This window comes from Girardinichthys multiradiatus, chromosome Y (genome assembly GCF_021462225.1).
Source record: "Girardinichthys multiradiatus isolate DD_20200921_A chromosome Y, DD_fGirMul_XY1, whole genome shotgun sequence".
NCBI classification, from domain to species: domain Eukaryota; kingdom Metazoa; phylum Chordata; class Actinopteri; order Cyprinodontiformes; family Goodeidae; genus Girardinichthys; species Girardinichthys multiradiatus.
The window spans coordinates 28,851,961-28,865,100 of NC_061818.1; the positions used below are offsets into that span (position 1 = coordinate 28,851,961).

Here is a 13,140-nt window from a genome sequence, read left to right on the forward strand (position 1 = left end):
ATCAAAAGGGGATAAAAAGTTTGGAGATTCTGTATTTGAACCTTTTTTTTGTTTTGGCTTTTATATACTGATTTAATTCTTTTTGATCATTTTTAATACGCACATTACACACAATACAATGCTCCCATTTTCAATTTTTGCCTTATGCAACTTAAAACTTGTAGTTTTGTTTGTTTATTTTGTTTTGGTATTGGAGAGCTGCAACATATTGGGTGGAATCCCTACTCTTAGAGGATCTTCAACCAGTCTTTACCAAAAACAAAACAACAAGCATACCTCCAAAAATATTTATAATGATGATTATCTATTATTCAGACTAAGCAGAGGAACAAATTGCAAAATCACTCAATGTTGAGGGGAAAAACTATTCAGAATCACCATCATTTGCATTTATAAAACAAATACCTGCACAAGGCTGATTGTTTAAATAGGTCTGCAGACCATAGCAAGTTGTTTTACAGGAAATATGGAGTTGTCAGTTAAAATAACAATTTATTTTAAAAAAGGTAAGTAAGCACATACTGTAGCTAAATGTGTTGGTTGTTTCTAGTTACCTGGGTATAGCATGTACAAATGAAATGGGAAGATTGTAAATGAAAAATATACAGGCAGACTGAGTAACTATTAAGACAAAGTAATATTGTGAAAATAGAAAATGCCTGAAAAAAACTCAAATATGTAGAAAAATGAATTATCTGTATACATACTGGAAGGAATTGGATTGTAGTGTTAATTCTTATTTTCTACAAAGTAAAACGTGTAACTGAATAGATTCTATATTTTTTCCAGTGGGTTGCATAGCCAACACTTTTAATGGTTTTCCAGATTGTGGACCCGTTGGCGCGTGGAAGAGCCTTTCGAATGGTGGAGGAGGTTGACGGCTACAGCATGCCTCCAACCCCGATCACACCCGGAGCTGCATCACTTTGCTCCTTCACCAGTTCCCGCTCAGGTCTCAACCGGCTGCCCCGAAGACGGAAGAGGGAATCAGTGGCCAAGATGAGCTTCAGGGCTGCAGCCGCACTGGTCAAGGTATAAGAGCGTACAGATCAAGACCTACCCACTCATTCAGCTTTTCTTTATCTTACTGATTTCAGAATCAGCTTTATTACCAGGTTCGTACATACAACAAACAAGGAATTTGACTCCGGTACACTTTGCTTTCTGGGTTTCTTTTTTGTTTTTATGTGTTATAAGATATATTCTGCATATATCCTTATGTCCATAAATACATATATACAATATACACATATACAAAGGTGGATTTGCCACCTCAGTATGAGGTTGTTTGGTACTCTATCAAATGTACATCAGAGAAACAGCCTGGGGGAAGAAACTGCCTCTGTGGCAGCTGGTTTTAATAAACAGTGCTCTGTAACGATGGCCTGAGGGTAGTACTCTAAACAGTTTATGTGCAGGGTGTGTGGGGTCTGCAGAGATTTTTCCAGCTCATTTGTTACATCTTTTGTTACATCTGCAGACATACATGTTCAACTTTGTGTCTGTATCTTTCAGGGGCGCTCCTTTAGAGAGAGCACTTTGAAACGAGCGCAAAGGCGAAGCTTCACTCCGGCCAGCTTCATGGAGGAAGATGTGGTTGACTTTCCTGATGAGCTGGACACCTCCTTCTTTGCTAGGGTAAGCATAATTCGTCTCATTTATATTCAACACTAAATATGGATCTCATCATAAACATTTAATCACTTTTTAAAATCTATGTTTCTTCACTGTTTTCAACGTTTGGTTTTAGGACATCCTGATGCACAAAGAGTTGTCCACGTATGCAGATGAGGTATTTGAGTCGCCATCTGAGATGGCCATCAACGAGGCAGAGCCTGGAGCCAAGAAGGATGAAATGGAGCTGACAGGCAGCGCCTTGGATAAGACAGAGCTGGAGAGAAGTCATCTCATGCTGTGAGTTCATGCTTTAGCAATGATAGATAGATAGATAGATAGATAGATAGATAGATAGATAGATAGATAGATAGATAGATAGATAGATAGATAGATAGATAGATAGATAGATAGATAGATAGATAGATAGATAGATAGATAGATAGATAGATAGATAGATAGATAAGAAGATGACTGATTAAAAACTTGATTGGAGAATTAAAAACATTTAAAGAGCTGCTCAGCAACATTTGCCTCAAATGCTTTAACACTAGAACTCCCAGGGCCGTCAATTTGACGGTTTTGAAAGATTGACATGCCATAACTCTGGTTTATTAAAACTCTTATCTTCCTGGCATCCTGACTTTTTCTAAACCTGTGTCTTTTGTATTCCTATGTCTCTATTTAAAAAAAATAACAACTCTAACTACCACAGCCGCTATTTTGACGGCCCTATTATTTACATTGATATTTTTTTCCCGCGGCTGAGTATACGCGCGAGCGGTGCCTAGCAACCGCCACTCTAGAACGCAGTCTGAGAAGGAGATTGTTAGCATCCTACAAATGGCTTCTAGAAGGATATTTTCTGCTCAAGAGGCATTGGAAATGCTTCAGAAATTACATGATTGTGATTCTAGGGTCGAGAGGGATTCTGACGGCTCTTGGTCAGTATTTAGTTCCTGTGACAGCGGGTCAGAGAGTGAGCCTCCCCCGGCTAAAAAAACACGAGTTGTCCCATTAGCAGGAGGTTGTGGCGCATTATTTCAAGGTAGTAAAAGACTAGCCTATGTAACGATTTTATCATTTTAGGCTATAGTTTACAGATTAGTAAATTAATAATATATAAACTATAGCAACATTGCCACAATCAGCGCAGGTTCAGAGACATGGAGACGAGCCTGGTGCCCAGTGCCCAGCTATAAACCCAGCATACCAGCTCACTGGCAGGAGAGAAACTACAAAACAAGGTACTGATAATGGAAAAAGAAATAAACAATAAGTTAGGTCAGAGATATAGTAGCCCAGTAACAACAATATATTCTGCGCTTTACAGCGTTTTCGTTGCAAGACGAGCGTACACCTGGGAAGGAGGAAGAGATAGGAAAGGATGGTACTGTGTGGACAGTGGTAGGGGAGGAAGAAAGTAGAGGGAGGCGTCAGAGCCAGAACGCTTTAACAGAGCGCCAGATCCAAGATGCCCAGACCGCGTTCCTCTGCTTGGTGGATGCCGAAATGCTCATCCACGTTCAGGGCTGCAGGGTGGCTGAGGCCCACAGAGTTTTAGGAGATGATTCCTCCTGGGACATGATTGTGGATAAGCTGGAGGCATTTTTAGCACTAGTTTATGTCCACGAAGTGAAAGGGGGGCGTAACATGGAGCTGTCCAGCTTTTGGTCAGATTAGTAAAGCTTTTTTTTTTTTAATGTACCTGCTACTCTGCATTATTTTTCAGTACTATTTATAAATAATAATGAAACATAATAGGTTTTGATCAAATACTATTATTAATTCTTGTCAAAACCATCATTTTATAGCATGCAAGAAAACCTTCAGCATTCTGACCAATGTAATGTGATGACGTCATCACCACATCCAGAATCCTGGCCGTCAAATTGACGGGCTTGGGAGTTCTAGTGTTAAAATGGAAACCAAAACCAGAAAGATGTGCAAGGAAATTGAAAAATGTGTTTCATATAAATAATAACACATTTGCTAAATGTCTTTCTCTTCATGTTTTGACTTTATAATAGAAGGTGCAGCAATCTGGCACATTATAGGATTATAGGATTTGTTTAAAATTTTGGTCCTGACGTTCAGGTGCTTCATAGTCAAGCTTCTAAATACATTCAGAACTTATTGGAGCCTTACTATTCCTCTCAGTCTTTAAGGTCATCTGACCGGAGGCTGTTGGTGGTATCAGGGACTCACTTTAAAACTCGTGGTGATCTGGCTTTTCAGGCCGAGGCTCTGGAACTCTCTCCCACTGTCCCTGCACTGCATGAACTCCACGGTCTCTTTTAAGATTCAGTTAAAGACATTTTTATACAGACAGGTTTTTAACTAGACTGCGACACCTATTACTAATGTATATTTAGTTTTTGTGTTTTTGTGAAGCACTTTGATTTTAATGTCTGTGAAAGGTGCTAAAGTGCTGATTAGATTATTACATTTTAAGAAAGTAGTTTAATACTGTAGGTCAGTAAAATTAAATGCTAATGAGTTAGAAGCAGATAAAAGCTTTAATTGTATTAATCCTTAATCCCTCACCATCCTCTTTTTTTTTCATTACTTTCAATTGTTTCTCATCATCTTCTCCAGACCTCTGGAAAGAGGATGGCGTAAAGCCAAAGAAGGAACCCCAGGACCACCAAAGGTGCCCTTGCGTCAGGAGGTGGTGAGCGTTCACGGACAGCGGCGTGGACAACGCATTGTTGTACCTGTCAAGAAGCTTTTTGCTCGCGAAAAGAGGCCATATGGGCTGGGCATGGTGGGAAAGCTGACAAACCGCACCTACCGCAAGCGCATTGATAGTTACGTAAAGAGGCAGATCGAGGATATGGACGACCACAGGTGCAGCACCTCCATTTCATATGTGGAGCAAACACTTTCCTGCTGCTTCCCTAAGTGGGTGAGAATATTGGATAGATTCCAGCCTTTCTTAATATATGATTTGTGTCTCTTTCAGGCCTTTTTTCACATACTGGATCACCTTTGTTCATTTACTCATCACTATATTGGCTGTATGCATCTATGGTATTGCACCAGTGGGCTTCTCTCAGCATGAAACTGTTGATTCTGTGAGTCCAACTTGTGACCTTGATAAACATTTTAATTCACACAGATTTACCCAAATACTGATTGTTCTGTTTCGGATGTTATTGGATTTAGGTTTTAAGAAACAAAGGTGTTTATGAAAATGTCAAGTTTGTACAGCAGGAGAACTTCTGGATCGGGCCTGGTTCTGTAAGCAACCTTTTCTCCTTCCTGATTTCCTTTAGTATTACAATTTCTATTCGCAGGGTTTGGATTTTGTTTTGTTTTAATCTTTATCTGGTTCATGTTTAGGAGTCCCTGATCCACTTAGGGGCCAAATATTCTCCATGCATGCGACAAGATGAGCAGGTGCACAATCTTATCAGGGTAAAGAGAGATGGTGAACGCAACTCTGCGTGCTGCGTTCGGAACGATCGCTCTGGCTGTGTCCAAACTTCAGAGGAGGAATGCTCGGTCTGCTTTAAAACACAGAGTTCATCGTTCATTGCTCCGGAGCCTTTATGATCCATCTGCAAAGAAACACGGTAAACAATTCTGATCCTCTGTGTTTGCATCTATTCAGAGTACTCTAGCTGTGTGGGTGAAGTGGCCGAATCATCCCAGCAAACCACAGTTTAACGGTAAAGAAAGGCAGCACGGCTCAGTGTGTCATCAGGATCCCAGGTGGGAAACTCAATGAGGTCTCACACCATAGCTTACAGTATGTACTGATAATAGCTGAAGTATTTTATGCATCTGTTGTGCATAATTTCTCTCTGCTTACAGGATATGTCTGGAGCCGGCCTCGGTGTCTCCACATGAATGGCCAGATGACATAACTAAGTGGCCTGTGAGTACTTTGTAGCCCCTTCCCAATGAGATATTGATTCTTACCACAATACTCATAAACTAACATTAACTTTTTTTTTTTAAAGCAGCACTTAGCTCTTTATCAAATAATTTATAAAATATTATATCTATTAATATTATTTTCATCTGATTATTGTCTTCATCCAATAATAGCATTTAAATGTTTAAGCTAAATTACAAAAATTAAGAATCTGTTTAAATAAATATTTTAAAATTTATATTTTTGCCGGATTTCAGCCTCTTGTTAAAAATGGAAACTGACCAGAAAAATAAATTGTAATTTTTTTTGTAAGTTGTGATTTAACACTCAAGTAAATAATATATTTTGAAATTATAATTACTTGTGTGCCGCAGGTGTATTTGGGCAACATGTTGGTTACTCTTATCACTAAAAAAACGACACAACCCACACTATGCAAAAAAACATTTAACCTGAAAAAAACTGGCTGATCCAAGCAGTCGGACCTTCTGCAGCCTATTAATGGTGTACTACGCATTTTGTTTTTTCTGAAGGTCCTGTCCCTGTACAGGATTTTGTGCATTGAGTAAAGAAACGTAAAGTGTCGCTGCTGTAAAAAACACGACAGATCTAGAGCACATGGGGGTATCTAAAAGGGAGAAATGCCTTTTATTATCTCACTATCTCACATTGTTTGTGGTAAAAAACAATCTGTCTTCAGAAGTTTGGAAAGTCCCTGATTAGATCCTGTCTCTGTGGAAGCAAATTATAATAAAAGGAGTTTACACATGACTGCGTTTCACATCAGATTATTATAGTTTAAAGAGCAAAGAAAAACATGCTGTATGTGTTTGCAGTTAGCCATGGCATGTTTGTAGCATTTGCATTCAATATGATGGTGCTAGTTTTGACTGCCTGTGTAAATTAGAACACGTATAGTAGGATGTAACCATTAATAAGGTTTTATACCATACAAGTAGTCACACCAATCAGAGATTTAATGGCAGATACCAATTTCTAGTTTTGTTTGAGGTCTGAGCTCCAGATTCATGTTTTCTACTATACACAAAGACATTCTCTTTATGCTAAATCTATTTATTTAGAAATTACATTTAATAATAAATTATTTGAATCTAAAAGAAAATGAAAGGATTACAATATTATCCTCGTTTATCCCTCAAACAAATGTCCCTAGTTTATAACAAAGTTCTTCAAAGAGCATGCTTTTTGGGGCGGTGTGTGGTGTAGGGGTAGAGCCAGCATGCGCCCCATATACAGTGGCTACGAGTGGCTCGACGCAGCCGTCCGTGGTGCGAATTCACAACCCTGAGACCTTTGCTGCGTGTCTTCTTTCTCTGTCCATTTCCTGTCTGCGTAGTGCAAAATAAAAGCCACTGGTGCCACAAAATTTGAAAAAATGAACATGCTTTTTGTTGATAAGATTTGTAACCAAAATAAAAGTGGTAATTTTCCATTTTGATGCAATCAATAAAGAGGGGTAAAAAATTCAAACAGATCTAATCAAAGAAAAATGTTTAATTCGATGTCCTGTTTGAAATAACCAAATTCATCTGTCAGTTGTTCTGTTCTGGCTTTTTAGATTTGTACCAGGTTCAACACAGGGAACCATACCAACCTGCCTCACATAGACTGCACCATCACAGGCCGACCCTGCTGCATTGGAACCAAAGGAAGGTGAGAAACATTCAGTCTGGACTGATAACACAAGCTTGAAAAACTTGCTAAGTGCTGTGGGCTTTCTTTAAGGTGTGAAATCACATCCAGGGAATATTGTGACTTCATGAAGGGCTACTTCCATGAGGAGGCTACTCTCTGCTCTCAAGTAAGCAACTCTGCAGATTAAACATGACAGATTTGTGTTCTCTCCATATTTTTTGTCTCATTAGGGGATTTTAGAGAACATGCTGTACTTTCAGGTCCATTGCATGGATGATGTCTGTGGACTGTTGCCTTTCCTCAACCCGGAGATCCCAGATCAGTTTTACAGGCTCTGGCTTTCACTTTTCCTGCATGCTGGGTGAGTCACACATGTTGGCACAATCTTTCAAAATATTCTGAGATTTTCCGGGCAAGAAACACAACCTGGGAATCCATTTAAGGCGTAACAATATATGTCAAGCTTTTAGGTAAAATATGTAGAAGTCAAGAAAAGAATGTATTTTACTGTCAGTGACACAACGACATTAAGTGCTGCCCCGGCGGTGTGTATTAAAAAAATAACAAAAAAAAGTTAAAATAGTCATTCTGGTTCTACATAAAGGACAATGATGCACATAATGACAGCATGTATTTAAGGAGCTCAACTCAGGATCAAATCTAGAGTAAAATCAGTTTTGCACGCTCTGTTTTTAAACAAATTAAACCCACAACCCAGGATCTGTATACAATGTGGTGACAAGGAATAATATTAAAAGATGAGAATCTGAATTTATAGTCTGCACTAGGGAATTGTCTCTGTCCTTAGATCACACATAGACCAGGAACAGGCATATCCAAAGACAAGAGAGGTCTATAGTGGCTTTATTACCTTCTTCTGTACAGTTGCTTGTATAAATAATTATACCCCTTGTATTTTTTACATTACAAAATCATCCCCAACGCATGATGCTGCCACTATCGTGTGTCAACGTGGGTATGCTCGGCTTTTCTTCACACTTAGGGGCTGATCTTCAAAGATTCCAAATAAGGAGCCCTAAATTGCTTGTGCAAAAAACAAAATTACTGTGCAATAAGTGGGTGTGTTGCAGGTGAGCTACAAAGATTGTATGTGCAATGGATAACATGGACAAAAGAGATGCAGACCGGCCTATTTAAATGGGGAAATTATGTGTTGCTGGCTGTCATCATTGACAGTTTGGGAGAGCAGAGTCGCCATATAAGAAAGATGAAATTCAAAGCCATAGAGTTGGGGATAATAATAATATTAATAGTAAATTGCATTTATATAGGTATCTGAAAATGCTACAAAAAACAGTGAAATCATGTAGAAATATGAAAATACTAAAAGCTACAGTTAAACAATAAAATATCAGTTGTAAAACCTAGAATACAGCTGTAAACGGCTGTATTTACTCCCCCCAATTTATATTTTTTAAGTATTTTACAGTCTGTAAATATTTAAATAATTCTGTATAATATTATTTGTAATTTTGTTCAGTTTCTATTCATGGTTATTTATTGTGGTTTCTATTATTTATTTTTCCTTCCTAATATTACCTTACTGGAGGTGCACCTTTAATCTGTCCTGCCGCTGAAACTATTTAATTTCCTCCTAGGGGGATGATAAGGTTAATCTTATCTCTATATTAATAATTGTATGACTACAATATATGGAAGTTTATGTGCTCTTTTATTCGACTATTAAGGGGGTGGATCCCTGTGCGGTCGAGCCGGTAGCGTTTTATTAATACATCGTTATTTATTGTTCAGAAAATATCTCTCCTTTCTCTCTGTGTTTCCGTCATCTTGCCAGCTTAAGACACTCTTAGGCTCATTAAAAGTCCTCCTCACTACTCTTAAGCTCCTCCACTTACAGAAGGCCTTGTGGCTCTTTCTCTGATTCATGCTTTGAAAGAAGGATTAAACGGTACTCCATGAGATGTTGAAAAGCTTTAGGGGTAGTGTTTCATAACCAAACCATGCTATAAACCTCTCCACAGCTTTATCCCTGACCTGTCGGCTGTTCTTCACACTTAAGTGCTACTTTGTGTTGGTCTATCACCTAAAATCCCAAAACACTCATTACAGTTTGTGGTTTTAATGTGACCCCTGAAAAAGTTAAAAGGGTATGAATACTTGTGCAAGATGCTGTAAATATAAAGAAAGAATTGATACCCCAATGAATAACCTTTCAGTAAAATTGAGTTGGCCCATTGTCAAGTATTTATTTTAACTCTCACCTTAAAGGAACAGTATAAGAGAAGGAAACCTGTGAGGAACTAAACCCATCCATCTGTTTGCCATATGTCAAAAATATGTGGTCTTGATACAACTGATCACTTGCAGTAATATTCCGTTTTGAATTTATTGGGCTAATTGCAGTTTAGATTTGCCAGTCATGCAGAAGAAAGACCTCCCACTTACAGCCACCCCACAGTTAAGAAGCGCGTCATCTTTATGCCCTCTGTTATCTCTCTCCTGGATAATTAAGTGGCTTCCCTGCGTGAACTCATTAAGCTTCGCTGAGATGGAGTGATTTTTGCAGCAGTGCAGAGCCGCTCCTGCTTCTTCTAGCACTGAAGGATTATCTTCTCAACACGTGCGGCTTTGTAAAATCTCTGTCTCACACATCACACTTACTTTTACTTACTTTTGTTCACGTCTGTCCTTCCAGAATCCTTCACTGCCTGGTGTCGGCAGCTTTCCAGATGACCATCCTGAGAGACCTGGAGAAACTGGCTGGCTGGCTGCGCATCTCAATCATTTACATCCTCAGTGGGATCACTGGGAACTTGGCCTCGGCCATCTTCCTGCCCTATAGAGCAGAGGTAATAAAGCATATAGTTCATAGGATGTGTTCATTTTGATGCGTTTTCTCATTCTTCACTTTCTTTAACTCAGGTGGGTCCAGCCGGCTCTCAGTTTGGGATCCTGGCCTGCCTATTTGTGGAGCTGTTTCAGAGCTGGCAAATCCTGGCCCAGCCATGGAGGGCCTTCATCAAGCTCCTCTGTGTGGTGCTCTTCCTCTTCGCATTCGGACTGCTGCCCTGGATCGACAACTTCGCCCACATCTGTGGCTTTATCTCCGGCTTCTTCCTGTCCTTCGCCTTCCTACCCTACATTAGCTTCGGTCGCATGGACATGTACCGCAAACGCTGCCAGATCATTGTCTTCATGCTGGTATTTGTAGGTCTCTTTTCTGGCCTCGTAGTGCTCTTCTATGTCTACCCAATCAAGTGCGACTGGTGTGAACTGATCACCTGCATCCCCTTCACGGACAAATTCTGTGAGAAGTACGACCTCAACGCCCACCTTCATTGAGGTGTGAGCAACAAAGCATGAAGGTATCAGGTCAATCGTTGTGGACTGCTACGGGAAATATTTCCTCTTTCTCTGTGAACTGAAAGATTATTGTTGTGTTCTTTTACTCCGTCTTTATGAATACCTATACTTCTCATCATATGGATTTTACTTTACGTTCCCATTCACAATCATTGTCAGTGCTTTTATTGTCCAGTGAAACAAAGCTAAGGCACTTCAATACCCATCAAAGAACCTGGTTTCCCTTTACATGAGAGGAAGTAACTGGAGTGGCCAAGGCACTAGTAGACTGAAGGATCATATTCGACATTCGCAACTATTATTCAGGCAACCTCAAAACCAGAAGCAGGGACAAACATATACTAATACCTTTGGTGCCTTGTTGATAAATGTACCAACTACTGCCATATTTTTGTTACATTATGCTGAGCACTCGAATGTTTCCTTTTGTTTATTGCTTCTCGAGAAGTGATTATTTTTTTGAACAAGGTGGCGTTTTAGCCGCCCATCTACCCACATGTAACTGAAACAGTAAAAAAAAAAAAAAAAAAACACTTAATAAAGATGTGTGCTACTTTTTCTTAACGCCTACTGGGTATTGATGTGTAGTTTATTAAAATCAAAACGATGAAACAACTAAACATTGTGTTGTACTTTAATCGGTTTTTGGGGATTATTTTGTAACAAATGCCTCCTCACTCAGCACAAACTACAGTATAATTCTTAGAAAAGCAAGCACAAGATGAAAGCTGATGTACTACTGACAACAAGCAATATAATTTTATGTCTGAGCCACATCATCAGTAAAAAGCAACATTGTGTTGCCTGAATCCACTCTCAGTCCACTCTATCCATGCAAACCTTTGCTCCTTTCTCATGGGTTGGATGTTGAGCCCAGTCCAGTAGTGCACAGATCTGCTACATTGTCCAGTACATGCAGCTGACTAGCAGCCGCTGTTCCGCCGTGCATACGCCCGCCCGTTCAGCATGTACTCCATCTCCTGAAATTGCATGTTGGACACGGAGATCCCAGATGGCCCTTTCTCCTTGAAGCCGGCCTTTAGGTAGAAGGGCACCAGGAAGTCCTCGCAGATGAGCAGAGCTCGGCGGAGACCCGGCATGCAGCGCAGGTACTGCAGGTAGCGCCACAATAGGATGGAGCCTTTGCCCTGCTGTCGACAGTGGCGGTGCACGGACAGCACATGAATGTGCACAGTGGGGGTATCTGGAACGTGCCGGGTCATGGCCTCCTGGAGTAAAGAGATTAGATTTCACTGATGACATAACATCATAATGACTAAAAAAATAAAATATTTTCACAGGAATTTTCATTTTGGGTAGCTTTAATACCTGTGAAAGCCTTTCCTTGTGCCAACCGGAGCCAATGATGAAGGCCACCAACTGTCCCTCCTCAAACCAGCCCAGAGACAGCTCAGGGCACTGACCCAGAAAATTGAGCACTTCATCCAGCGTAAGTGGACACTCGCCAGAGACGGACACAAATGCTGGGAGACATTTCGGACGTAATTATTATCAAGGAGGTGAATAAGATAAAAGCATAATCAATATGAGGTGCTCTAATGTTGAATCTGACACCCATGTGGAGTTAACAATCACAGCGATTACACAGATCTATTTGTTTCATAATGTCACAATTAGAAAATGCACATTTTAATCCAGATTTGCAAACATTCTGGTAATGAATATTTAAAAAAATAGACTTACCTTCTCTTTCAATTTCGAACACACTGATTGCATCCTGTCGGGTGAGATTTCTGAATTCGCTGGCAGGGAGTGTGTGTCGTCTTTGCCGCAGAGGGCTGACCACTCTGACTGGTGTCTTCAGAAAGAAGGGCTTCAGGAAAGGTGAGCTGCTGACCTGCTTTGTCATGTTACTCTAGGGAGCAGCAGCTTCACAAATATGTACTATAATTAATTTTAATAAAACAGTTTAAACGATGGCCAAGTGCCTGATCCCTTTCTGTCCCTCACCTCCGTCTGTAATCTAAATCACTTCTGTGAGCGAGATGCTGACCTTTGTGCCTCCTCTGCTGTCTGCTCCTCCTCTTCCTCTTCGTGTCTGATCATAATGCAAAGTTGTTGTCTCTGCACGTGCCCCCAGAGTCTTTAACAAATCCCCTGGTTCTAAATCAGACATACTGTTACGTCCATCTATATTTAGACACTGACAAAAGTTTTGTTTTATTCCATTATAATATATTCTTGTTATGGTTGTATAATGTACATGAACATCATTTGCAGACTCTCAGCTTTCATTGGGTAAGGTTATTAAAAGAAGCAAACCCAGCTTTCTGAGATGTCCATGAGTTCATTGCCAGCAAAGGGTTTTCAACCAGGTATTTGAAATGAGAATTTTATTTGCATTTATTTAATTTGTCCAATTACTTTTAGCCCCTGAAATGAAGGGATTGGGTTTAAAAATACTTTAGTTCCTCACATCTTTATGCAATCTTTTTGTTCAACCCACTGAATTAAAACCGAAACTCTGCACTTCAACTGCATCCGTGTTGTTTCAGATTCATTTTGGTGAACGTACAGAATCCAGATTACAAAAATGTTGCTAATGGACCTAACTGTATGTTTGATACTTTGGATTTGGATCAAAAACTTCAAACTAGATATTGGAGAAGTTAAAACAAGAA

The 13,140-nt window shown here is 39.7% G+C and overlaps 2 protein-coding genes across 4 annotated transcripts in view; one reads left to right on the plus strand and one right to left on the minus strand.

Moving 5' to 3' along the window:
- LOC124865018 (inactive rhomboid protein 1-like) overlaps positions 1 to 11,068 on the plus strand; it is a 32,686-nt gene extending 21,618 nt beyond the window's left edge. For all 3 annotated transcript variants that reach the window (XM_047360002.1, XM_047360003.1, XM_047360004.1), the window contains 14 exons: positions 826 to 1,032; positions 1,516 to 1,638; positions 1,751 to 1,914; positions 4,213 to 4,464; positions 4,580 to 4,691; positions 4,783 to 4,857; positions 4,960 to 5,121; positions 5,231 to 5,331; positions 5,434 to 5,497; positions 7,077 to 7,171; positions 7,244 to 7,319; positions 7,414 to 7,514; positions 9,831 to 9,984; positions 10,058 to 11,068. In XM_047360002.1, coding sequence (XP_047215958.1) covers positions 826 to 1,032; positions 1,516 to 1,638; positions 1,751 to 1,914; positions 4,213 to 4,464; positions 4,580 to 4,691; positions 4,783 to 4,857; positions 4,960 to 5,121; positions 5,231 to 5,331; positions 5,434 to 5,497; positions 7,077 to 7,171; positions 7,244 to 7,319; positions 7,414 to 7,514; positions 9,831 to 9,984; positions 10,058 to 10,477 — 2,106 coding nt within the window. In that variant the 3' untranslated portion in view covers positions 10,478 to 11,068. The remainder of the gene's footprint in view (positions 1 to 825; positions 1,033 to 1,515; positions 1,639 to 1,750; positions 1,915 to 4,212; positions 4,465 to 4,579; positions 4,692 to 4,782; positions 4,858 to 4,959; positions 5,122 to 5,230; positions 5,332 to 5,433; positions 5,498 to 7,076; positions 7,172 to 7,243; positions 7,320 to 7,413; positions 7,515 to 9,830; positions 9,985 to 10,057) is intronic.
- Positions 11,069 to 11,267: 199 nt separating this feature from the next.
- LOC124865019 (serotonin N-acetyltransferase-like) lies at positions 11,268 to 12,705 on the minus strand. Its single transcript, XM_047360005.1, has 3 exons — positions 12,203 to 12,705; positions 11,828 to 11,982; positions 11,268 to 11,727 (listed from the first exon to the last, which is right to left on the minus strand). The coding sequence occupies exons 1-3, from the start codon at positions 12,366 to 12,368 to the stop codon at positions 11,422 to 11,424; spliced, it is 627 nt and encodes a 208-aa protein (XP_047215961.1). The 5' UTR covers positions 12,369 to 12,705; the 3' UTR covers positions 11,268 to 11,421.
- Between the last annotated feature and the right edge of the window lie 435 nt (positions 12,706 to 13,140).